Genomic DNA, 18,787 nt, shown 5'->3' with positions numbered 1-18,787 from the left:
TCTGCATAAGGCTTGTGCCTGCAGCAAGCCATTTAGCATACATGCAGATAAGAACACCACAACTAGAAGAATCATTCTGTGGTGTTCGGATTGGGGCTTCCACTGCTTTAATCTGGAAATTGAATTTTTCAGACAGCAGGTAATTAACCAACCTCTTAGCAGCCTGAACCTGTCTACTTGTTTCAATACAAGGCATTGCTATAGGATCCAAGTAAATCAGTTTTTGGTTTCGAATGTCAACTGCCAAAAGAATCCAGTGGCAGTGTAAAGGGTTCCATGGAATAAAAATAAGCTTTTTATCCACTAGGGACATACCATGCCAAAGGTTTTTAATTGGACCCATTTTTTCCAGAACTTGAGTCACCATAGAACTAACATACAATGTATGGTTGTTAGTCGACACTATCTGCCACAAATAGCTGTTAATTACTTCGCCAAACAGCCACCCAACTACAAAGTGTTTGTCAAATCTTTTCAACAGTTTTTCTTCAAATTTTGGTAAAGTTTGTTCCAGTGACTTTAACTCCAAAATTGAAAGCAAATGGGGTCCATTTACTAAAATCTGTTCATTGACTTTGTACCTGTTAAGGCTGTCCATACTTGGTGTAAAACATTTAGACTCCGTTGACAGATTGACAGTTTTAGAAGTTTCCTTGCATACTGGGGAAGGCAAAGTAGTCACTTGGTGCAATGGCTGCATAGTATTTGCAAAAGCTCCCACTCTTGAGGTAAATGGGTTTGTCTTTGGTCGTTTACGGGGAAGCTCATCACCACTATTAGACAAAGGCACCTTCCTTTTTGTTGCACCAAACTTTTGTTTTGAAACTTGGGAAATTCTTAATCCACCTTCAAGACAACAGGCTTTTGCCAGGTTGTCTCTTATGGATTCAAGCTCTTGGATGCCTTCCTCCAAGGCTTTTTGGGATGTTACATCATATGACATGTTTTTTATGTCACTTAACAAATCATTAAATTTCCGAATGGTTTGCTTTCCTGGAGTGTCGTCACAAGTTTTTGTGGGTGACTTTTGAATAGTCTCTAAAGACAGTAAATAAGTTTCTGGAACATCAGAGATGCAATTACTTGCAATAGCTTCTTTGTCTGATTTTGTTGCACTTATACAGTTCACAACATTTGGATCCAACACCATGTGAACAGAGTTGTGATACCATTCAGGTAAGCTGGACCAATCAACATCATTATACTTGTTAAACACAGCAAACATGTGCTTGCATGGTAAGAAGTGTCGGGTAAAATCTGCACATGTGCATTTGGGAAATTTATCCCTTGATCCCAATTGAATAGTGTATATTTGGTCAGTAGATTCACTTTTAACTGTAAATTCATTCCCATTTCTTGCAATTGTGTTTGATTGCACATTGGCAGAATCCGCAATTCTTTGCATACAATGTTTTATCAGTTTTCTTGGCCTGTTTTGTAAAAAGTCAGGTACATAGTTGTTGTAACTTCTGTAATTGCTTGAAGACCTCAAGCTTTCATGCTCATACCTGCATCAAAAGTAGTTATAATGAAGCATATAATACCCACAATTACAGTTTGCACATGATAATTAAAGAAATAGGTACAAAATTCATATTTTGCGACAGGACACATAATTACTTTTTACATATCAGTACTGTGGAAACAGATATGTAACAGATTATTTTTGTAGCAGCTTACTTGGTTTTCCCTTCTGGGAGAAAATCTTTGTGTAAAACTGTAATCAGTCCAGATAAAGATTTATCTGTTCTGAAACGTGTATGGCATTCTTTCAAAACTCGACTTTTAATCGATCTGCTCGATACAACCACAGCCAACGCTAAAACATATAAGTGCATAAATTTGCTGCTCTATTAAATGTACAATTATTCTTACTTCTTTCTGTGATAGCCAAGTTGATAAAATACTTTTGAAGTTTAACATTATCTGTCCAGAGAACATTCGTCTCAAAATTTTGAATTGCTATTTGGTAACTTTCATCACTTTCGGCACTGGCAACAGCTCTCATAAATGCTAAAACTTCATCCTTATTTTGAACACCATTTTCAGACTTTTTCACCCAGCGCTCCCATGCTTGCTCACGATGAAAGTCGCAAATTAATACATGGCAATCTGCATGTTGTACAAGTACTTACTAGCTATTTTAGTCTAGTTACTGAAACCATAACACACTTTTAGCATTATACCAAAATTAACATACCTGAAAAAACAGTTGCAATAGCATGTATTTCAGCATCACATTTGTCTGTCATGAAAAATGATGGTTTCCAGCCAGGTGTCCATTTCTTCAAAAGCAAAAGAGCTTCCTCAATATCATTTTGCCTTTCATTTTGTGTGATAAAACTAGCCACAACCTGGTAATTCATGTTTGTTTTAACACACACAAAAAATAAGGGCAGAGCATATTTCGATGTTTTATAAGTAGCATCAAGCAAACAAATGTCTTGCCCATAACGAAGAAGAAGTTTCCGCTGCCACTCAAGTTGATGGACAAACAACATGGTTTGCTCGGATGCAATTACTGGGGCTGTTATTTCATCAGTAAGATCTGAAGCAGAGCTTTGTATAGAACTGGGAACATATGGCCGAAAAAAGATTTTGTCTTCTGGATCACCGGCCTTGACCCACTCATCAACCAAACATTGGACATTTGTCTGATCCATTTTTGCAAGCTTACGTTTTGTAAATGCCCTGTAGAAGTGGCTCTCGACATCCTTTCTTGTTGGAAAAAATCTCCTGTTTGTATTTGCTGGTACATCATCATTTTTAAAAAGCTCATGTATCACAAATGATTTTAACCCTCTCATGATCTCCCCAATATTACATACACCTTCGTTCACCAAGTCATCAATTTTTGTAATGATTCGCTTGTCAACCATTTGGAGAAATCCTGCTGACTACATAAAAAAAGAAACATGCCTCTAATATTTAGTATGGCCACATAACCTCAACCATATGTTGAATTTATTGTGAAATAGCAATCTATCAATACACATACTTCTCCAATAACATGACCAGAATGATCATCACTACTGGGAAAGGAAATGCTGCAGAGCACCTCACATTCCTTCACCAGAGACTCTCTTGAATTACTATCATTCAAAGTCTTGCGAATAAACTTAGCTGACTTAGCCATTGCATATTGAGATTTGCCATCATTCTGTGATTATAACAACATATATCTGTCAGGCTGAGAAGCTTGTGAAGCATTTAGACACAAAAGCACTTACCTGAAATTGGGGAAACTTCATCACTTCTTGTATACATATTTTTGCTTTACAATCACACTTCTTTGTACCTTGAATACACATCCTATGTCTGACAGTAGTTGGATGGTCAAGCAACTGTAAATACCAACAAAACTATTTTAAAACAAAATTACTTTCAATCGAAGACCAAAAGTAAAAACAAAAGTACACCTGCTTTGGAGTGCATGCTTGGCGCTTTTCATTTGATTTTATGTTGTAGTCTTTTGCATGTTGGCATTGCATCCAAAGACTTTGTACAATAACGAATGGGATTAAAGCTTTGTCCCAATGTATATCACCTTTTGAGATATCTTCGGCAACATAAAATATATAGATACAACATACTTCAATATTCTACACAAAACACCTGAAATGTTTTCCATACCATGGGAATTCTTTCCGTAAGAAATAAATTTGGTTAATGTGGAAATTTCAAAATCTTGAACTGCCTTTTGTGCTTGTTCAATTGTAGAAACCCACTAAGATGTAACAGAATTTTTCACTAGTTCTCAAATCACATAAAAACAGATCAAGAAACAAAACCTTTATGTTTGTTTTACTGGGTTGCTTGTCCATTTTGTTTTCTATTTTAAAAAACTTCACAAAGAATGCTGTTTGTTGAGACAGCTTCTCACTTGAAAATGCTTCTTTAATGTGTTTGCCTATTATCCACCGTTTGTATTTGTTGTGCTAAACAAAACATAATAACACAACAGTAAAGTATAATGCACTACACTAGGACTAAAGGAACCTGATAAATAATTGCCATACCGTGGTAAAAGTTGGAAACATGATAACTTCTGACATAGTTACTTTGTATCTGGGCCATGATGCTGCCACTTCATTTTGCTGAAATGATTTCCAGCAATCACTCTTAACCATTATGTATGGAGTGTTTGTTTCATTGTCCCAGCACATTTTTATTTTTTTAATGTCTGCAAGGTTTATATACGGATACAGTTAGATTCCAGGGGCCAATCCAAGAAAAAAAAAACACAAAAACATTGAGACCTACCATAAGTAACTGTTTGAGACTGATTAAGCTTTATGGCAAACACTTTTTGAAATTGCAGAATTGATTCATTTGCATTTTCTTTACTTTCAAAACACTGCATTCCCAAATTTAAACACATTAGGCAAACATAAAGTGCAAGTAGTTAGGTATTTTGTTTTAATGACATACCTTTTGGATAAGGTTTGATTTGTCGAATTCATGCAAACTAAAAGCATTTTCGTCACTGCAACAACATTAAATTAGTGATGATCTTAATGTTTGTTCTTGAAAATGTTGTGATACCATTATGGTCTCATTTTCTTTTTTAAAGCTTGTTCTTGAAAAAAAAAATGCATTAAACCTCACATGGTTTCGTTTTCATTTCTGCCAGTCTCCATCTTTTTATCCATCTTCTTATTTTAATTTTTTTTTCACCTGTATACTTACCTTTACTTCGCGATCCTTACCGCCTTTTCGCACTACATACACTGTCGTCATCTTTTCGCGCCTACGCTCTGTTACGCCACCTACCAGAAATTCCCAGGCCGGGCCAAAGGTGACACTCAGTGTTAGTAGCTCTACCCCCTGCGAGCCTCTCGCGCCCCCCAGTTTAAAAACCCCTGGTTTAGAACAATAGCCCTAAGACTAAACTTAATTTGGAAGGGGCGTAGTTTTGTTTCCACTGTGCAATCGTATAGATTTTTGTACATTTCTCCCCATTTTTTAGTGGTGAGCGGTTCCCATTGTAAAATCTCCTCCCATTTATTTTCTTGCTTGGTCGGCCGCTGTACGTTTATTGACGCGAAAAACTGGTATGCATTTTTGCTATTTGGTAATTTGTTGCGTATACCTGCCAATATTTTTTCAGTGGAAGTTTGTCTGTACATTTTACTTGAGGTGTGTGTTTCCCATGTAGTGGGAATAGCCGCGATTAGACACTGGTAGTCAGAATGATTTTTACTGTTGTTTGCCAAATCGTAAATTTCGCAAAGTTTATTGAAAGTTTGATATTCCGATTTGTTGTCAATAATTTGGTGGTATTCAAGTATCCCAGCGTTAACGAAATTCTCGTAGGCGATTGGTTTTCGTTTGAACAATACACTTCTATTTAACCACATGCAGTTGTAAACAGTGGGCTGCTGCCAAAATTGGGTTACGCAATCTTTCCAAAGGTCGACCGATGACCAAAACGTCCTGAGGGGTGTTAGTTTTTTAACTTGTTTATGGGTTGGTTTTAGATTGGTGGCTGCGATGCATATCATGGTATGTAGAGAAGTAATATTCGTTTCGATGATTTTCCAAAGCGAGACGTAAGCAGTATCGAATAGTTTTCTTATCCAAGAAAAACGTATTGATTTGACGTAGGCTTCCACGTCTATCATATTTATCCCTCCCTCTTCAATTTTACAGCACAGTTTGTTCCTTGCTACTCTCTCCCAGTTTGAGCCCCATAAAAAGGTGAAAAGTTTTCTTTTAATTTCTTTTAAAAACGGTCGAGGTATAAGTTATTTACAGGCAAAACACTTAGCTTGTAAAGTAGCTTGGGTATCGCCAACGTTTTGATAATAATCACTCGACCCAATAGGGAAAGTGACCTTGCCAACCAGGGTTTTGTTACAGCTTGAATTTCCTTACTTACAGATTCAAAGTTTAGTGTAAACAGGTTACCACTGCATCTGGTGGTAGGAATTTTAACTCCGAGGTACTTAACAAAAGTTTTAGGCCAGGTTAAACCTTCTGATTTCAGGTAGTATTTTGGGTTTGTCTCTACCTTGCCTATGTGCATTGCACTTTTGTGAGATTTATATTGCAGCCAGTGTGCATACCAAATACATTTGCCTCATCAAATGCTGCGCGAAAGCTGCTTTCCGACCCATCTAGAAAAAGTAAGGCGTCGTCAGCAAATAGCGAAATTTTTACTTCCTGTTTTCCTATACTGATTCCTTTCACGTTTTTGTTCCCTTTAATTGCCAAGGCTAGAAATTCTTTTGCGAGTACGAAAAGCGAAGGGGACAGCGGGTCACCTTGACGAACACCCCTTTCAACCCTGATAGAATTTGAGATGTGGTTAATATTTGCAATCAAGCATTTCGAGCCCGCATAAAACGTTTTTATCCACCTGCACAAGTCGTTTCCAAAACCAAATTTTGAGCACGCTGCATTAAGAAAGTCCCAATTCACAGAGTCGAACGCTTTACAAATATCTAAAAACAAAAAGGCCCCCGAAGTTCCTTGCTCGGCAACGTGATCCCAAATATTAAAAAGCGTTCTTATATTATCTCCTATGTATCTTCCCTTGACAAAGCCCGTCTGTTCGGGGGCGATGATTGTCGGAAGCACATTTTTGATACGGCTATTGATTGTTTTGGCTGCTATCTTATAGTCAGCGTTCAGTAAAGTTATCGGACGATAGTTTTCCGCGTATAGGACATCTTTTTCTTGTTTAGGAATTAAGGTTACTACACCCCAAGCCATTTGTCCACCAAAAGATCCTGTCTCGAATGCGTTGTTGAGTGCGCTAACCAGTAACTGTTTTAATTCTTCCCAGAACGCTTTGTAAAATTCCGCTGGTAAACCGTCTAGTCCCGGGGATTTGTTATTTTTCATCGTCCTGAGGGCTTCTAAGCATTGCTCGGCGGTCAATTTTCCCTCACACATACGCGCTTTTTCCTCGTCCAGTGTTGGGCACGCTATATTATTAATATAATCGTATATTTTGCTGGTGGTGCACAACGGGTTTTTGTTCGCGCTGTACAACGTTTTAAAATACTCTTGAAGGGTGCGTAAAATTGTCTTTTGGTCCATTTCTATATTCGAAGTTGATTTTAGTCGCGTAATGGCTTTCTTTCCCATTCTCCGTTTTTCGAGGTTTAGAAAGTATGCATTGTTTTTACCTCCATATTCAGCCCATCGCGCTCTACTTCGTGTTATTGCGCTTTTGCTGTACTTTTCAATAATATCATCATATTTTTCTTGAGTAACTGCAATTTCGCTGGTTGTGCGCTCATCATGGGGTTGGGGTAATTTTCGCATTTCATTAAGTATATTTTCCAGCTCTGTCTGTTTTGCTTTAGCTTTTCTTTTCGCTTGCATACTTTATAATGCAACCGCGAAGATTGCATTTTAGTGCTTCCCACAGAATTTGCGGAGACACTTCCCCGTTATCATTATTTTTGATGAATTCAGCGATCCATTTTTTGGTATTTTCTACAAATTTCCGGTCTTCTAATAATGATGTATTGAATTTCCAGTAGCCTCCCCCTGGGTATTTTATCAAGGTTAAGTGTAAGTTTAACAATACTGTGGTCCGATTGCGTGCTTGGGTCAATTTGAATATGGGTTGTCTTGTTTAGTAGTTCGTTTGTGACAAGCACAAAGTCGAGCCTACCAGCCGTGTAGGGGTTGTTTTGTGTGCGTGTGTAATGTTTCGCTTTTGGATGTTTGTTACGAAAAACGTCATATAATTCAAGGTTTTCCATAGCATGTAAGATGGTAGTTTTTGCGCGTTGGTTAGTGTGCATTGCTCTACCTCCTGTCTTGTCTAGCTCGTCATTGAGTACGCAGTTAAAGTCACCAACCAAAACCATATTTTCGGTTCCACTTTTAGCGCTTTTATCAGCTACAACCCGAAAGACGTTTTCGTAGAATTGCGGGTTGTCCTGGTTAGGCCCGTAGAGATTGCACAGCGTTATGCGCTGCTGGTCATTTATTTCCAGCTCAATGATTATATAACGCCCGTGGTTATCAACAGTCACGTCGTGTTTCAGGTAGGAAAGGTGTTTGGAAAACAAAACCGCCACTTCTTTACTTTTTGTTGTGCCATGCGAAACTACAATTTCCCCGCCCCATTCTAACTCCCATTGCTTGAGATTTGATGCAGATGAGTGCGTTTCTTGTAGGCACATTATATCGAACTTTTTTTGTCTCAAAAAATGAAAAACGCTTCGCCGTTTCCTAGTGTTTCGCAACCCTGCTACGTTGTAGGTTATTACAGTGAGAGGCATTTAAATACGTTCTACACCAATGTCTATATCATATTCAAAGCCACAATCGCACAAGTACGGGTTGTTAGGTCCCATTAACTGAGATGTTATTTTCCCACAGCTACAGTGGACAATCGTATATTTGCATGCATTATTCACACAGTTAGTAGTCATTGTCCGTTTTGGTATAGCGTTAACAGTTTTACAAATGCAAAACATTGAATACCTTCTGCATTCCACGCATTCGAAAGTTCCTTCATCTGTTTGGTACTCCGGCTGAAACTTGTGGTAGCACGGCATCCTTCTCATGGGTTGGTGGCATGTGACACAGTTAGTTTTCACCTCCCTAGCCGGGACCAAAAATCTATCAATTTCGTTGCAGCACGATGCAGCAATGTTGAACTGCGATGAACATTTCCAGCAGAAGAATGTTGAATTTTTTTCTGTTATGTAGCTCTCTTCTTTACATTTCGGGCAGGAAATTGGTATTTTTAGTTCACTTAGACTTATCGATTTCGCTTGATGTAGGTTTCCTTCGGTTGGGCTTCGTTGGTGCCGTTTCCTTGATGACCTATTTTTAGTTTCCAAAAGCGATCCGTTAATTAGCTGTTCATCAGGCAAGTTAGTTTCGGGTTTTCTTATCTCCTTTTCTGCTGTTTCGCTTGGGGTGTGGACGGTTTCCAAATCTATTGTTGTCCCGTTCGAGTCAATGGTGCCCTTATCTTCTCCCGCGCCGTCCAAGTTGTTTCGTTTCTTATCAGAAGCGGTGCAATCCTTGCCTTCTTGGTTTTTTTTTGCTTGTTTCTGAGAGTTTTGGGTAGTCTTGTATTCTTTTTGGGCAGTCTTGCTGTTTATGTCCAACTTCTGAGCAATATTTGCAGGTTATTTGCTGGCCGTTATATGTACAATAAAACTCATAACCATGTAATGTCACGTAACTAGGTATTGGATTTTTTTCCACATCAGCTTTGTCTAGCGTAACAATTCTCATTCCAGTTAGTAAACCATTCTTATCTTTTCGGTGCTGGATATTCTTCACTTCTCCGAATCTTTTTTGAAATTCTGTTTTGATTTCTTCGTTGGGGAAAGGTATAGGCACCCATCCTACCGCCACATTAAGCTTGTCAGATTCGTAGAGTCGAACGGAATAAATTGTTTCTACCTGAACCAGGTTTTCAAACAATTCTAAAACAGCTTTTCTTGTTGTGCATGTTATGTCGACTAGGTTTCCTTTCCTTTCTGAGATTCCAATTAGTTTTTGGACAGAGAAACTCTCTTTTTCTATGATATTCAAACTATCATCTCTTTTACTTTGATTTCTCGTTTTAAAACTTAGACAGGTGGGCCTCTTTAAATAGCCCCCACCCTTTTGTTGCGTGACTTCCGCAAAACTTGGACCTTTATCCATTGCTTGATTGCGTCCGCTCGCTACGAGCGCCAACCGTGAATCACAATTAACAGTACTATGTCCTTAGACAAAGGCACAAAGTACAGTGTTACGCCACCTAGTGGTCAAAAGTGTTAACAATAGTAAAGTGGCCTTAGACAAAAGACCACTAGAGCTTCGCCCTATTTGGCCCCCCTATTACTAGAGCTTCTCCCTATTTGGTGTATGTGCAGACGGCACAGTAATCAATTATGCTAATTGGGGAGAGTACCTATAAGTCTGGCTACTTTGGCCTCGCTGTCACCTTAAGGGGTCAGCGCGGGCAATGACGTCAGACTTATGTTATGGGGCGAAAAACCTACACACCTACAAAGAATAAACTAAGTAGGGAAATTAAACGATATTATTAGAGCCTATGAACAACAACACCACAGACTGCCCCTGCACAAAGGTCTAACAACTGCCAGCTGTATCTGACAAAAAACGCGTAAACTAATGAGCGTAAAGAGTGATAGAGCACGCACACATGCAAGTGACGATACTACCTGGAGACAGCAGAAACTATCTGGAAAAACAGGATGAAGGGCCCCGCCAGGTAAGTATGATTTGGTTAACTTCAAGATCGACCCTCTTCATCTATACTTTTTTAGCGTTTGTTGTGAAAACGCCGACGTAATCGGACGTTTTCTCTACGCCCGATTGTTTCCCAATCGGCGGGTGGTACGGTACGTAGTAATCAGAACAGCAGGCTTGCGACGGTTTTAGCGCATGAAAATGTTGGCTACGAGGTGAGAGGCAGCAGAGAAAGGGAAAAGAGGGTTTACAACAGGGGTGGGCAAACTTTTCAGTGCACGGGCCGCATTCAAAATTTCTTAATTGTAACGGGCCGCACACTATATTAACCCAAAATAATTAACACCGCTTCTATAATAGACAAAATAAAAAGGGTTTTAAGGAAAGAATGCAATGAGTTTTTGTTAAATAACGTTTTAAAAGTACTGTAAAAAATTGACATTAAAACGCATTTACTTGAAATACAAAGTGACACAGCAACACAGTAGGATCTCAATGAGAATTATGCATCTGACAGCAGTTATCAACCAGTTTGTCAAAATTAGGCGTCAAGTTGCTTGTGCTAATTCTCAACACTGACTGAAGGTTCGAATCTGTGAGAAGTGATCTATTCTTTGACTTGTTAACTTTCATAATGGAGAAAGCTTGCTCACAAATGTAAGTCGATGCAAACAACACAAACATCTTTCTTGCAAAGTTTTAAAGACTTCTAAACTTTTCGGAGTGCAGAGATGCATAAAACTCGACAAGTGGTTTGTTTTCAAACAGCCTCCGTAAAGAATTATCAGCTTGCAAATCAATCAGTTCCACCTGTAATTCTTCATCAGCGGTTTCAATGTCCGAGGCAAAAGGTGATCTGAGCAAGTCGAACTGACCTTCCATTGCCTTAAAATCAGCAAATCTTCGGATAAATTCCTCTTTTAGAGCTATAAGCTGGGAACTGTATTTGTCCGATAATGCTTGTGTTACAGTTCTTGTTTTCAACCGGGGAAAATGAACAAAGTTTTGCTCTTTGAGCTGTTTGGCAAAAAGTTTTAGTTTTGTTTGAAAGGCCTTTACTTCCAAATACAATTCATGAGCAAATACACCTTTGCCTTGTAGCTTTGTGTTTAACTCATTTAGCTTTTCCATAATGTCTGCAGCAAATGCGAAATCACAAACCCATATGTCACTTTCCATTTCCTTTAAAAAGTCACACGAAATTTCTTTCAGATTAAAAAACATGACAATCTCTGATTTAATGTCCCACATTCTCTTTAGTACCTTTCCCATGCTTAACCAGCGGACATTTGTATGGTACAGCACATCAGTAAAGTCTGCCTCGATGTCTTCCAAGAAACTTCGAAATTGCCTGTGTTTCAGACCCCTTGCTTTTATTAAATTCACCGCACACACCACAGGAAACATTCATTTATTTATTTCGTTCACGCGCAGTAAGTAATCGGTTACGTATGTACATTCAAATTGCAACGGCGCAAACAAAAATGGATCAGCTGGAGCCACTAGTGGCCATTACAAGTAGCTGACCCTATCTATTTAAACGGTTGAATATGATACTTTTAAACAAGGAATAAACAAGAAAAGAAGGCAATAAAGGACACAATAAAGTTTGAAAAATAGTGATAAATTCTGCACATGAAAATCTCAAGTCATTGTGAAGCGTTGTGAGTATAAGAGAAGTCTCACGAGGCAAAGCGTCACAGCAGACTAGGTCACAGCAATTTCCTCGCAGCAATATTCGATTGATTACGTGCAAGGCGGGGTAATTAGCACAGGAATTTTGGGACCAATTAAGACAAAACACCCCGTGGAATGTAAACACAGGACCTCGTGGTGCTACATTACATAATGTGCCAGTGAGCATACCTGTGGCTGTGGGTTTAGGACTATGTTGCAATGAGGAAAAACCTTAAATTACGCTTGAATACTGTGAATCCGGTTTTGGTATCTGTAATCTTAATGGGTAGTTTGTTCCATACCTTGGCACATTTGTATCTAAGTGTATGTTGGCCGCGACTTGTGGAAACACGTGGGACAAAAAAGTGTTGTTTTAAAGCGCCTCTTGTTGCATGCTTATGTATGGACGATGTGTAGGTGAAGAAGTCATCAAAAACTGGCGGTAATTTTCTGTTTTTGAATTTAAATACAAACTTGGCAAGTTCCATGTCATGCATGTCGTTTATTTTTAAAATGTTGGCTTGCAGATATAATTTTTTACTTGAACACTGAAAAGGGCTGTTGGTAATAATTTTTATAATTCTGTTTTGCATAACTGCTATTTTTTGCATGGTTGTTTTGTTAGCAAAGCCCCAAGAGAGCAGCCCATACAGGAGGTGTGGATGTACCAGAGAAAAATACAAGTTTCGGAGTGTGCTTGATTGAATATAGTGTCTTAATTTGGACAGAACTCCAGCAGCTGAAGCAATCTTGCTTCTGATGTGTTGGATGTGCTGGGCCCATGACAATTTTTCATCAAAAATCACACCCAGGTATTTAAGTGATTCTGTTTTCTGCAGCTCCACCCCGTTCATTGTGATTTGTGGCTTGGAACATGTGGTTTGGTTTGAAAAGATCGTGTATTTGGTTTTGTTATAATTAAGGGATAGATTATTTGCTCTCATCCACCTGTCCACCTTTGTTAGCTCCTTATTGACAGATAACTGCAATGATGGCACATTATGGGAAGACATCCAGAGGCATGTATCGTCAGCAAATAGCCGAGTTTCGAATTTGGATGCAGCCGGGAGGTCATTTATGTAAATCAAAAAAAGGAGAGGGCCTAGCCCTGACCCCTGCGGGATTCCACATGTCACATCACAATAGTCTGATGAGTTTTCTGAAAAAAATGTGCTTTGTTTTCTGTTTGTCAAGTAACTTTCAAGAAATTTGTTTATGTGACCACGAAATCCGTAATGTTCAAGTTTCTTTATGAGTATTTGGTGGTTAACAGTGTCGAAAGCTTTAGCCAAATCAAGAAAAAGTGCACAAGTAGTAAGTTTTTTGTCCATTGCAGAAATTATTCTGTCATGAATTTCAGCAATGGTTAAGTTTGTGGAGTGTGATGTTCTAAATCCATTTTGAAATTTTGTCAATATTTGGTATTTTTCTAGATATTTTACCATGCGTTTGTATACAAGTTTTTCAAATATTTTTGAAAACGTTGGAAGTAAAGATATTGGGCGATAATTGCCTAAGTGTTGAGTGCAACCTCCTTTGTAAATGGGAATGACTTTGGCAAGCTTTAAACAATCTGGAAATGAACCAGCCTGGACTGCTTCATTGAAAAAATTGCACAATATTGGTGCTAGGGATGGAGCTGCGAGCTTGATAAGACGAATTGGGATGTCATATGGTCCTGTGGCTTTTTTACTGTCAAGTGCGTTGATGACATTATAAACTTCTGTTGTGTCTATGTCATAAAATCGGAAGGAATTTGATGTGGGATGTTGCAAATATGACTCCGGCAGAATTGTTGTATTTGGAATTTGCGAGGCCATATCCTTACCTATGTTGGAGAAGTGTTTGTTGAAGGCATGTGCAATTTGTTTTGGGTTAGTCAGTGTGCTATTTTGATATGTTATTTGAGATGTCTGCATGTGTGTAGCATTTTTGTGTGATATTATTGAGTTGATTATTTGCCATGTCTTCTTTGTGTTGTTACTGTTTTCATTGAATAACTTTTTGTAATAGTTTTGTTTTGCAGTTCTAATAATATTTTTTAGTTTTTTGGTATACTGTTTGTATTTATCACTCACTTTATCATGTGCAATGCATTGTTTGTAGAATTTATTTTTCTTTTTGATGGATATTAATATTCCTTTGCTTAACCATGGTTTTATTTGCTTTGTAGATTTTTTAAAAGATTTGATGAAGGGGGCATGGTGGTTAACTACCAACTGGAATTTAGATATAAAATTTTCAAACTTTTTGTGTATGGATTGATTCATATCAATGTTATCTACAATACTATACACATCATACAAATAATTATCAGTGTCTACATGTCTATAATCCCTATTGAGCTTTGGATATTTCAGTTGAATTGGACTGGACTTTTTTATTATGGCAAATACTGGTAAATGATCAGATATATCAAACATAATTAACCCAGGTGTGATTTTGTCATTTGTGTTGTTTGTGTAAATGTGATCAATTGCCGTCATTGTACTAGAGGGTGCAGTATGGGATGGATTTTTTATCAACATGTTTGCATTTAAACTGGTTAACATTGATTTGTAGTGTTGTATTGTAGGTGTGGTAGCCAGGCTGTTGATGTTAAAGTCCCCAAGTATATAGTATGTAACACTCTTTTTGTTTAGATTAAACAAACAGTTTTCAAAGATTTTGGAGAATATGGGAATATCGGGTCCGGGATGTCTGTATATAACTCCAACAACTGCAGTTTTTTTATGGTGTAGCTGCAACCTAATCCAAATATTTTCACATCTGGGCATGTCGAAATGGTAATGTGTAGAAACCTGGTATTGCAGAGTGCTTTTTATATACATTCCAACACCTCCTGCATTGGTTGGTGAGTCAGTGTGTACAAAATTATATCCATTCAATGATATATTGCTTACAGTATTCAAGCGCAATTTGGTTTCTGTTATTGCTATTATATGAGGTTCTGCATTAGTGGTATGCAGAAATTCTTCTAGTATGTGTAAGTTGTGCACTAGACTTCTAACATTAAAGTGAAGTAATGTCAAGTCATTAGTACTGGTGGTTTCAATTAATGCTTTGAACTCTTCTGTATCTAAATATTTTGATTCCCTAATATTACTCATGATTTTGTTGGGGTGTTTTGTTTTTGGGTGAATGGGTGTAATATACACAGGTTACATAATGGTGTAATACACAACGCAAAATTAACATGCAAAATTTGTTTAGGTGCATACAATACAGGACACAGCAGTGTGCAGCAAACATAAACAAATACATGCAATTGATTAGGATTACCAGATTGTATTCTACATCTCAGCTAATGTGGGAATGTGGTGCTTCCTCATATCTGCTTCATTGTGAATGGCGATTGTGGGGGAAGTTTCATTTTTTTTGAGCAGAATGGTTCCATTCCTGGTCCATATGAACTTAAATCCATTTTGGCGTTTGAATTGAAGGCACTGGTGGAACATTTTTTTGTTTGATTTTGTAAGACTCTCGTTAATGTATATTGGCGACTGGTGTGCATCTTTTTCGGAAACTCTTGCTTTAAACAGTTTGGAGCGATTATTGTAAATTTCATCCCTTATTTTGCGGCTGGTGAATTTCACTATTATTGGTGCACCATTTTTGTTTTGCTCTTTACTTTGCGAAGACCCAAGCCTATGAGAGATGCTTATGCATTCTTTATTCAAAGTTATGCCAATGCGTTTAGCAACAGCAACAGCAACAGCAATGTCATCGGTACATTCACTGCTGGTTTGTGGGATCCCTTTGATTTCTAAGCAATCTCGTCTGCCATATTGTTCCAGTGCATTGATTTCATTTTTGTTTGTTTCCACATTTTTCTTCATTAGCTTAATTTCTTCTTTCAAGTGCTGATTTTCTTTTTTTAAGGTTTTCATTTCTTCTTCTGTAGTGAGTAGTTTTTTTTCAATCAAATCGTATTTATTAGATAGAAATGTTTGACTTTTTTTGATAGTTTGCAAGTCAGCCAAAACAGAATTTAATTTTGTAGTCATCTCATCCTTGTTGTGATTGACTTGTGTAAGCAGTAAATCCACCTTTGTTGATAAAGTACTGACAGAAGTACTTTTATTTTTGTTCGGAGTTGTAGGTGACATTGTACAGATTTAAAACTATTATTCATAAATCAGTAATCAATTTTAAACAGCAGCCTTATTCAAATAGAATACATGTTTGAATACAGGTTCCATAACATGTTTGAGTTTTAAAGAAGACTTACAGAGGCTTTCTTGATGTATGATGCAGTGAAATGACAACGCACTGTGCGATGGAAAATCTTCTTTGATTTTGTTATTCATCAATGTTACAAGTCCACGATGTTTGCCTATAAGTGAAGGAGCACCATCAGTTGTAATACTTGCCAGTTTATCCAGACTTAAGCTTGCCCTGATTAGACTGTTAATGACACTGTTGTATAAATCTTTTCCAGTAACAGTGTCTTTAAGAGATTCCATTGATAACAATTCCTCTGTAATTTCGAAGTTCTGATCAACTCCTCTGATGTAAATAAGTACCTGGGCAGTATCCTGAATGTCAGTACTCTCATCTAACGCAATAGAAAACCACTGAAAACTACCACTGCTTTTTAACAACTGTTCTTGAATATCTGTTCCAATTGCTTCTATACGACGAACAACAGTTCTTCGTGACAGAGAAATGGCTTCTATTTTTGATTTAACTTCAGGACACACAACATTGACAGCATCAACCATGCAATCTTTAATAAATTCTGCTTCTGCAAATGACTTGTTTTGCTTTGCAATTTTATTTGCCAATACAAAACTTGCCTTTGTCACGTTCATTTGTAAAGATGAAGTTTTCTTGAACACAGTTTGCTGTTGTTTCAAACTTTTTTCTAGATCAGTTGCCTTTTTTTGCAGTTCATGCTTTGATAAATTGTGTCCAAAGTTAGCGTGCTTGGTTTGGAAGTGCCGTTTCAAATTGTATTCCTTGAACACAGCAACTGTATCATGACAAATCAAACATACAGCTCGAACTCCGACCTCAGTAAAGAAATACCTTTCAGTCCACTCTTTGTTAAACACTCTACATTCGTTCTCAATCTTTCGCTTTTTAGATGGCTTCGTATAACTCATATTTGCTAAAGTTTGTAAGAAAGACAAAGCTAAACTAAAATGTCCACGTCTTAACTTCTGAGGGAAGAAAAAAAAATTATAGAATCACTGGCGTAGAGTACACCCCCGACCTTGACATAACATTATAATCGCATTTTCGTTCCAAGTTATGCTGGTTTTAAAACGTTTTTCAGCTAAACACTAATGCATTTGTAGTCACTTTATTGACCGTACAAATATGGGTTGAAAAGCAACAATTGTAATTGTTTCAAAACAAACGGGCACTTATTGCAACACAACCTACACTTGTAATATAACGTTTGCATTTCATGGCGCAATAACCTCCTGCAATAAAAAATACGTTTATCAAATTTTTGTACCAACATTGAACAAGTTGCTTTTCCTCCATCTTTAGGTGTATTGTTCGGGTCTGTGTTAACGATCCCAAAGCCGGGTTTATTGTCCGTTTGCAAAGTACTGCAACGTCCAAAACTTGATCTTAAGTGACCAAAGTTTTGCCATTAACATGTAAAGTAGGATGTATTTAAAATGTGAATCACTTTTACTTTCATTCCCCGCTGTCGTCATTAAAATTGCGGATTCGGCAAATCGTATATTCAGTGCGTACAGGTGTTCTTAAAGAAGATCAGCAAAACGTCCGATACCGAACGAAGCAAATGTGTCAAGTGACTATTTGCAAAAATACTATAACAATGTAAAAAGTATCTGTGCTGTTTAGTCCCAAAGTGTGGTACGGGTAAAGATACCACAGATGGCATTGGCAAGACGCACCCCCGGTATTTTTGAAAAAAACTTTGCGCCCATGCTCATACTATTATTTAGCGTTGATCGGTAACTTTCTCTTTTAAATTTAGTAACTCTTGGCGGGCCGCATGATCTCCTTTGCCGGGCCGCATGCGGCCCGCGGGCCGTAGTTTGCCCACCCCTGGTTTACAACAATATACGACGAAGAACTGGGATGAATTGCTTGATTTTCCCACCAAAGTGGGAATGTGGGCCGTGCCTGGAGGTAGTGCAATACCAGGACAACCCGTGGGCAGGGCGAGGCAAGCCTCGGCACCATACCCCCTGTCCAAAAATCAGGTTAATACAAAGACATGCAAGCGAATCGCTTGCGTCCCAGGTATTAAACTGAGAAGAACAGATACTACACTTGATCTTAGCTCTAAAGAGCCGAGAAGCGATGCCTAAACATATATTTAGGCCAACCAGAGCCTCACCTGTACAACTTCTGTTTGCTGGGGGCTCAGTGCAGCGCGAAACGTTTTTCCGAGGACCAAAACGATCGAGTAGCAGTCGTCATTCGACTCCCCTGGCACTATAGCCATGACAGCTTTGTTGTGTTCTAATTCAAATTATATTTACGAATATATGACGTCACCAGGTGCATGGCAATAATATTTTTCTGATATACATTCAATCAGATACGTAGCTATGCGTTGCAGACACATTGCTATGGCGATGCGACGCTCCCCGGGTCGGCAATTACGCCTGTCTGGGAGAGAAAGCGCGAAGAGCAGCAGGAAGCAAACTGACCAGAGAGAACAAGCGATTGATTAAGAATAATACGGGGTTAGCGCGAACGCAGACCCCACTAACAGAAATTGTACGGCCGAGTTACCCACATTTGGGGTAATCGCAAGGGTCAGCTAGGCCAAAGTGCAATGGCTAAGCCTCGCCTTGGGCCCACCGCCGGCCTGATCACGGTGAAGGCCCCCGTCAGGTAAGTATGATTTGGTTAACTTCAAGATCGACCCTCTTCATCTATACTTTTTTAGCGTTTGTTGTGAAAACGCCGACGTAATCGGACGTTTTCT

General features: G+C 38.3%; 1 protein-coding gene, 2 non-coding genes and 1 pseudogene across 3 annotated transcripts; all 4 read right to left on the bottom strand.

The window, feature by feature from the left end:
- Nucleotides 1–8,050: 8,050 nt before the first annotated feature.
- Nucleotides 8,051–9,656, bottom strand: LOC145234696 (uncharacterized; annotated as a pseudogene).
- A 1,228-nt stretch (nt 9,657–10,884) lies between these two features.
- On the bottom strand, nt 10,885–16,970 carry LOC145232869 (general transcription factor II-I repeat domain-containing protein 2-like). The gene is made up of 2 exons (XM_080097545.1): nt 16,094–16,970; nt 10,885–11,555 (listed from the first exon to the last, which is right to left on the bottom strand). Exons 1-2 carry the CDS (start codon nt 16,968–16,970, stop codon nt 10,885–10,887), a joined length of 1,548 nt encoding a protein of 515 aa, XP_079953671.1.
- Nucleotides 16,971–17,957: 987 nt separating this feature from the next.
- Nucleotides 17,958–18,155, bottom strand: LOC145235259 (U2 spliceosomal RNA). Its single transcript, XR_013861759.1, has one exon. It is a non-coding gene; the product is annotated as a U2 spliceosomal RNA (small nuclear RNA).
- A 382-nt stretch (nt 18,156–18,537) lies between these two features.
- Nucleotides 18,538–18,701, bottom strand: LOC145235135 (U1 spliceosomal RNA). The gene has a single exon (XR_013861641.1). It is a non-coding gene; the product is annotated as a U1 spliceosomal RNA (small nuclear RNA).
- Nucleotides 18,702–18,787: the final 86 nt, after the last annotated feature.

This window comes from Phallusia mammillata, chromosome 6, assembly GCF_965637545.1.
Source record: "Phallusia mammillata chromosome 6, kaPhaMamm4.hap1.1, whole genome shotgun sequence".
In the NCBI taxonomy this organism is placed as follows: domain Eukaryota; kingdom Metazoa; phylum Chordata; class Ascidiacea; order Phlebobranchia; family Ascidiidae; genus Phallusia; species Phallusia mammillata.
Note: the sequence above shows the minus strand (reverse complement) of the source record. Positions and strands in the feature narration are given on the sequence as shown.

Coding starts and splice junctions, on each gene's coding strand:
- LOC145232869 (XM_080097545.1), bottom strand. CDS start 16,970: ATGAGTTATACGAAGCCATCTAAAAAGCGAAAGATTGAGAACGAATGT. Junction 11,556..16,093: donor CATACATCAAGAAAGCCTCT/GTAAGTCTTCTT, acceptor ATTTAATAAAAG/CAAGGGGTCTGAAACACAGG.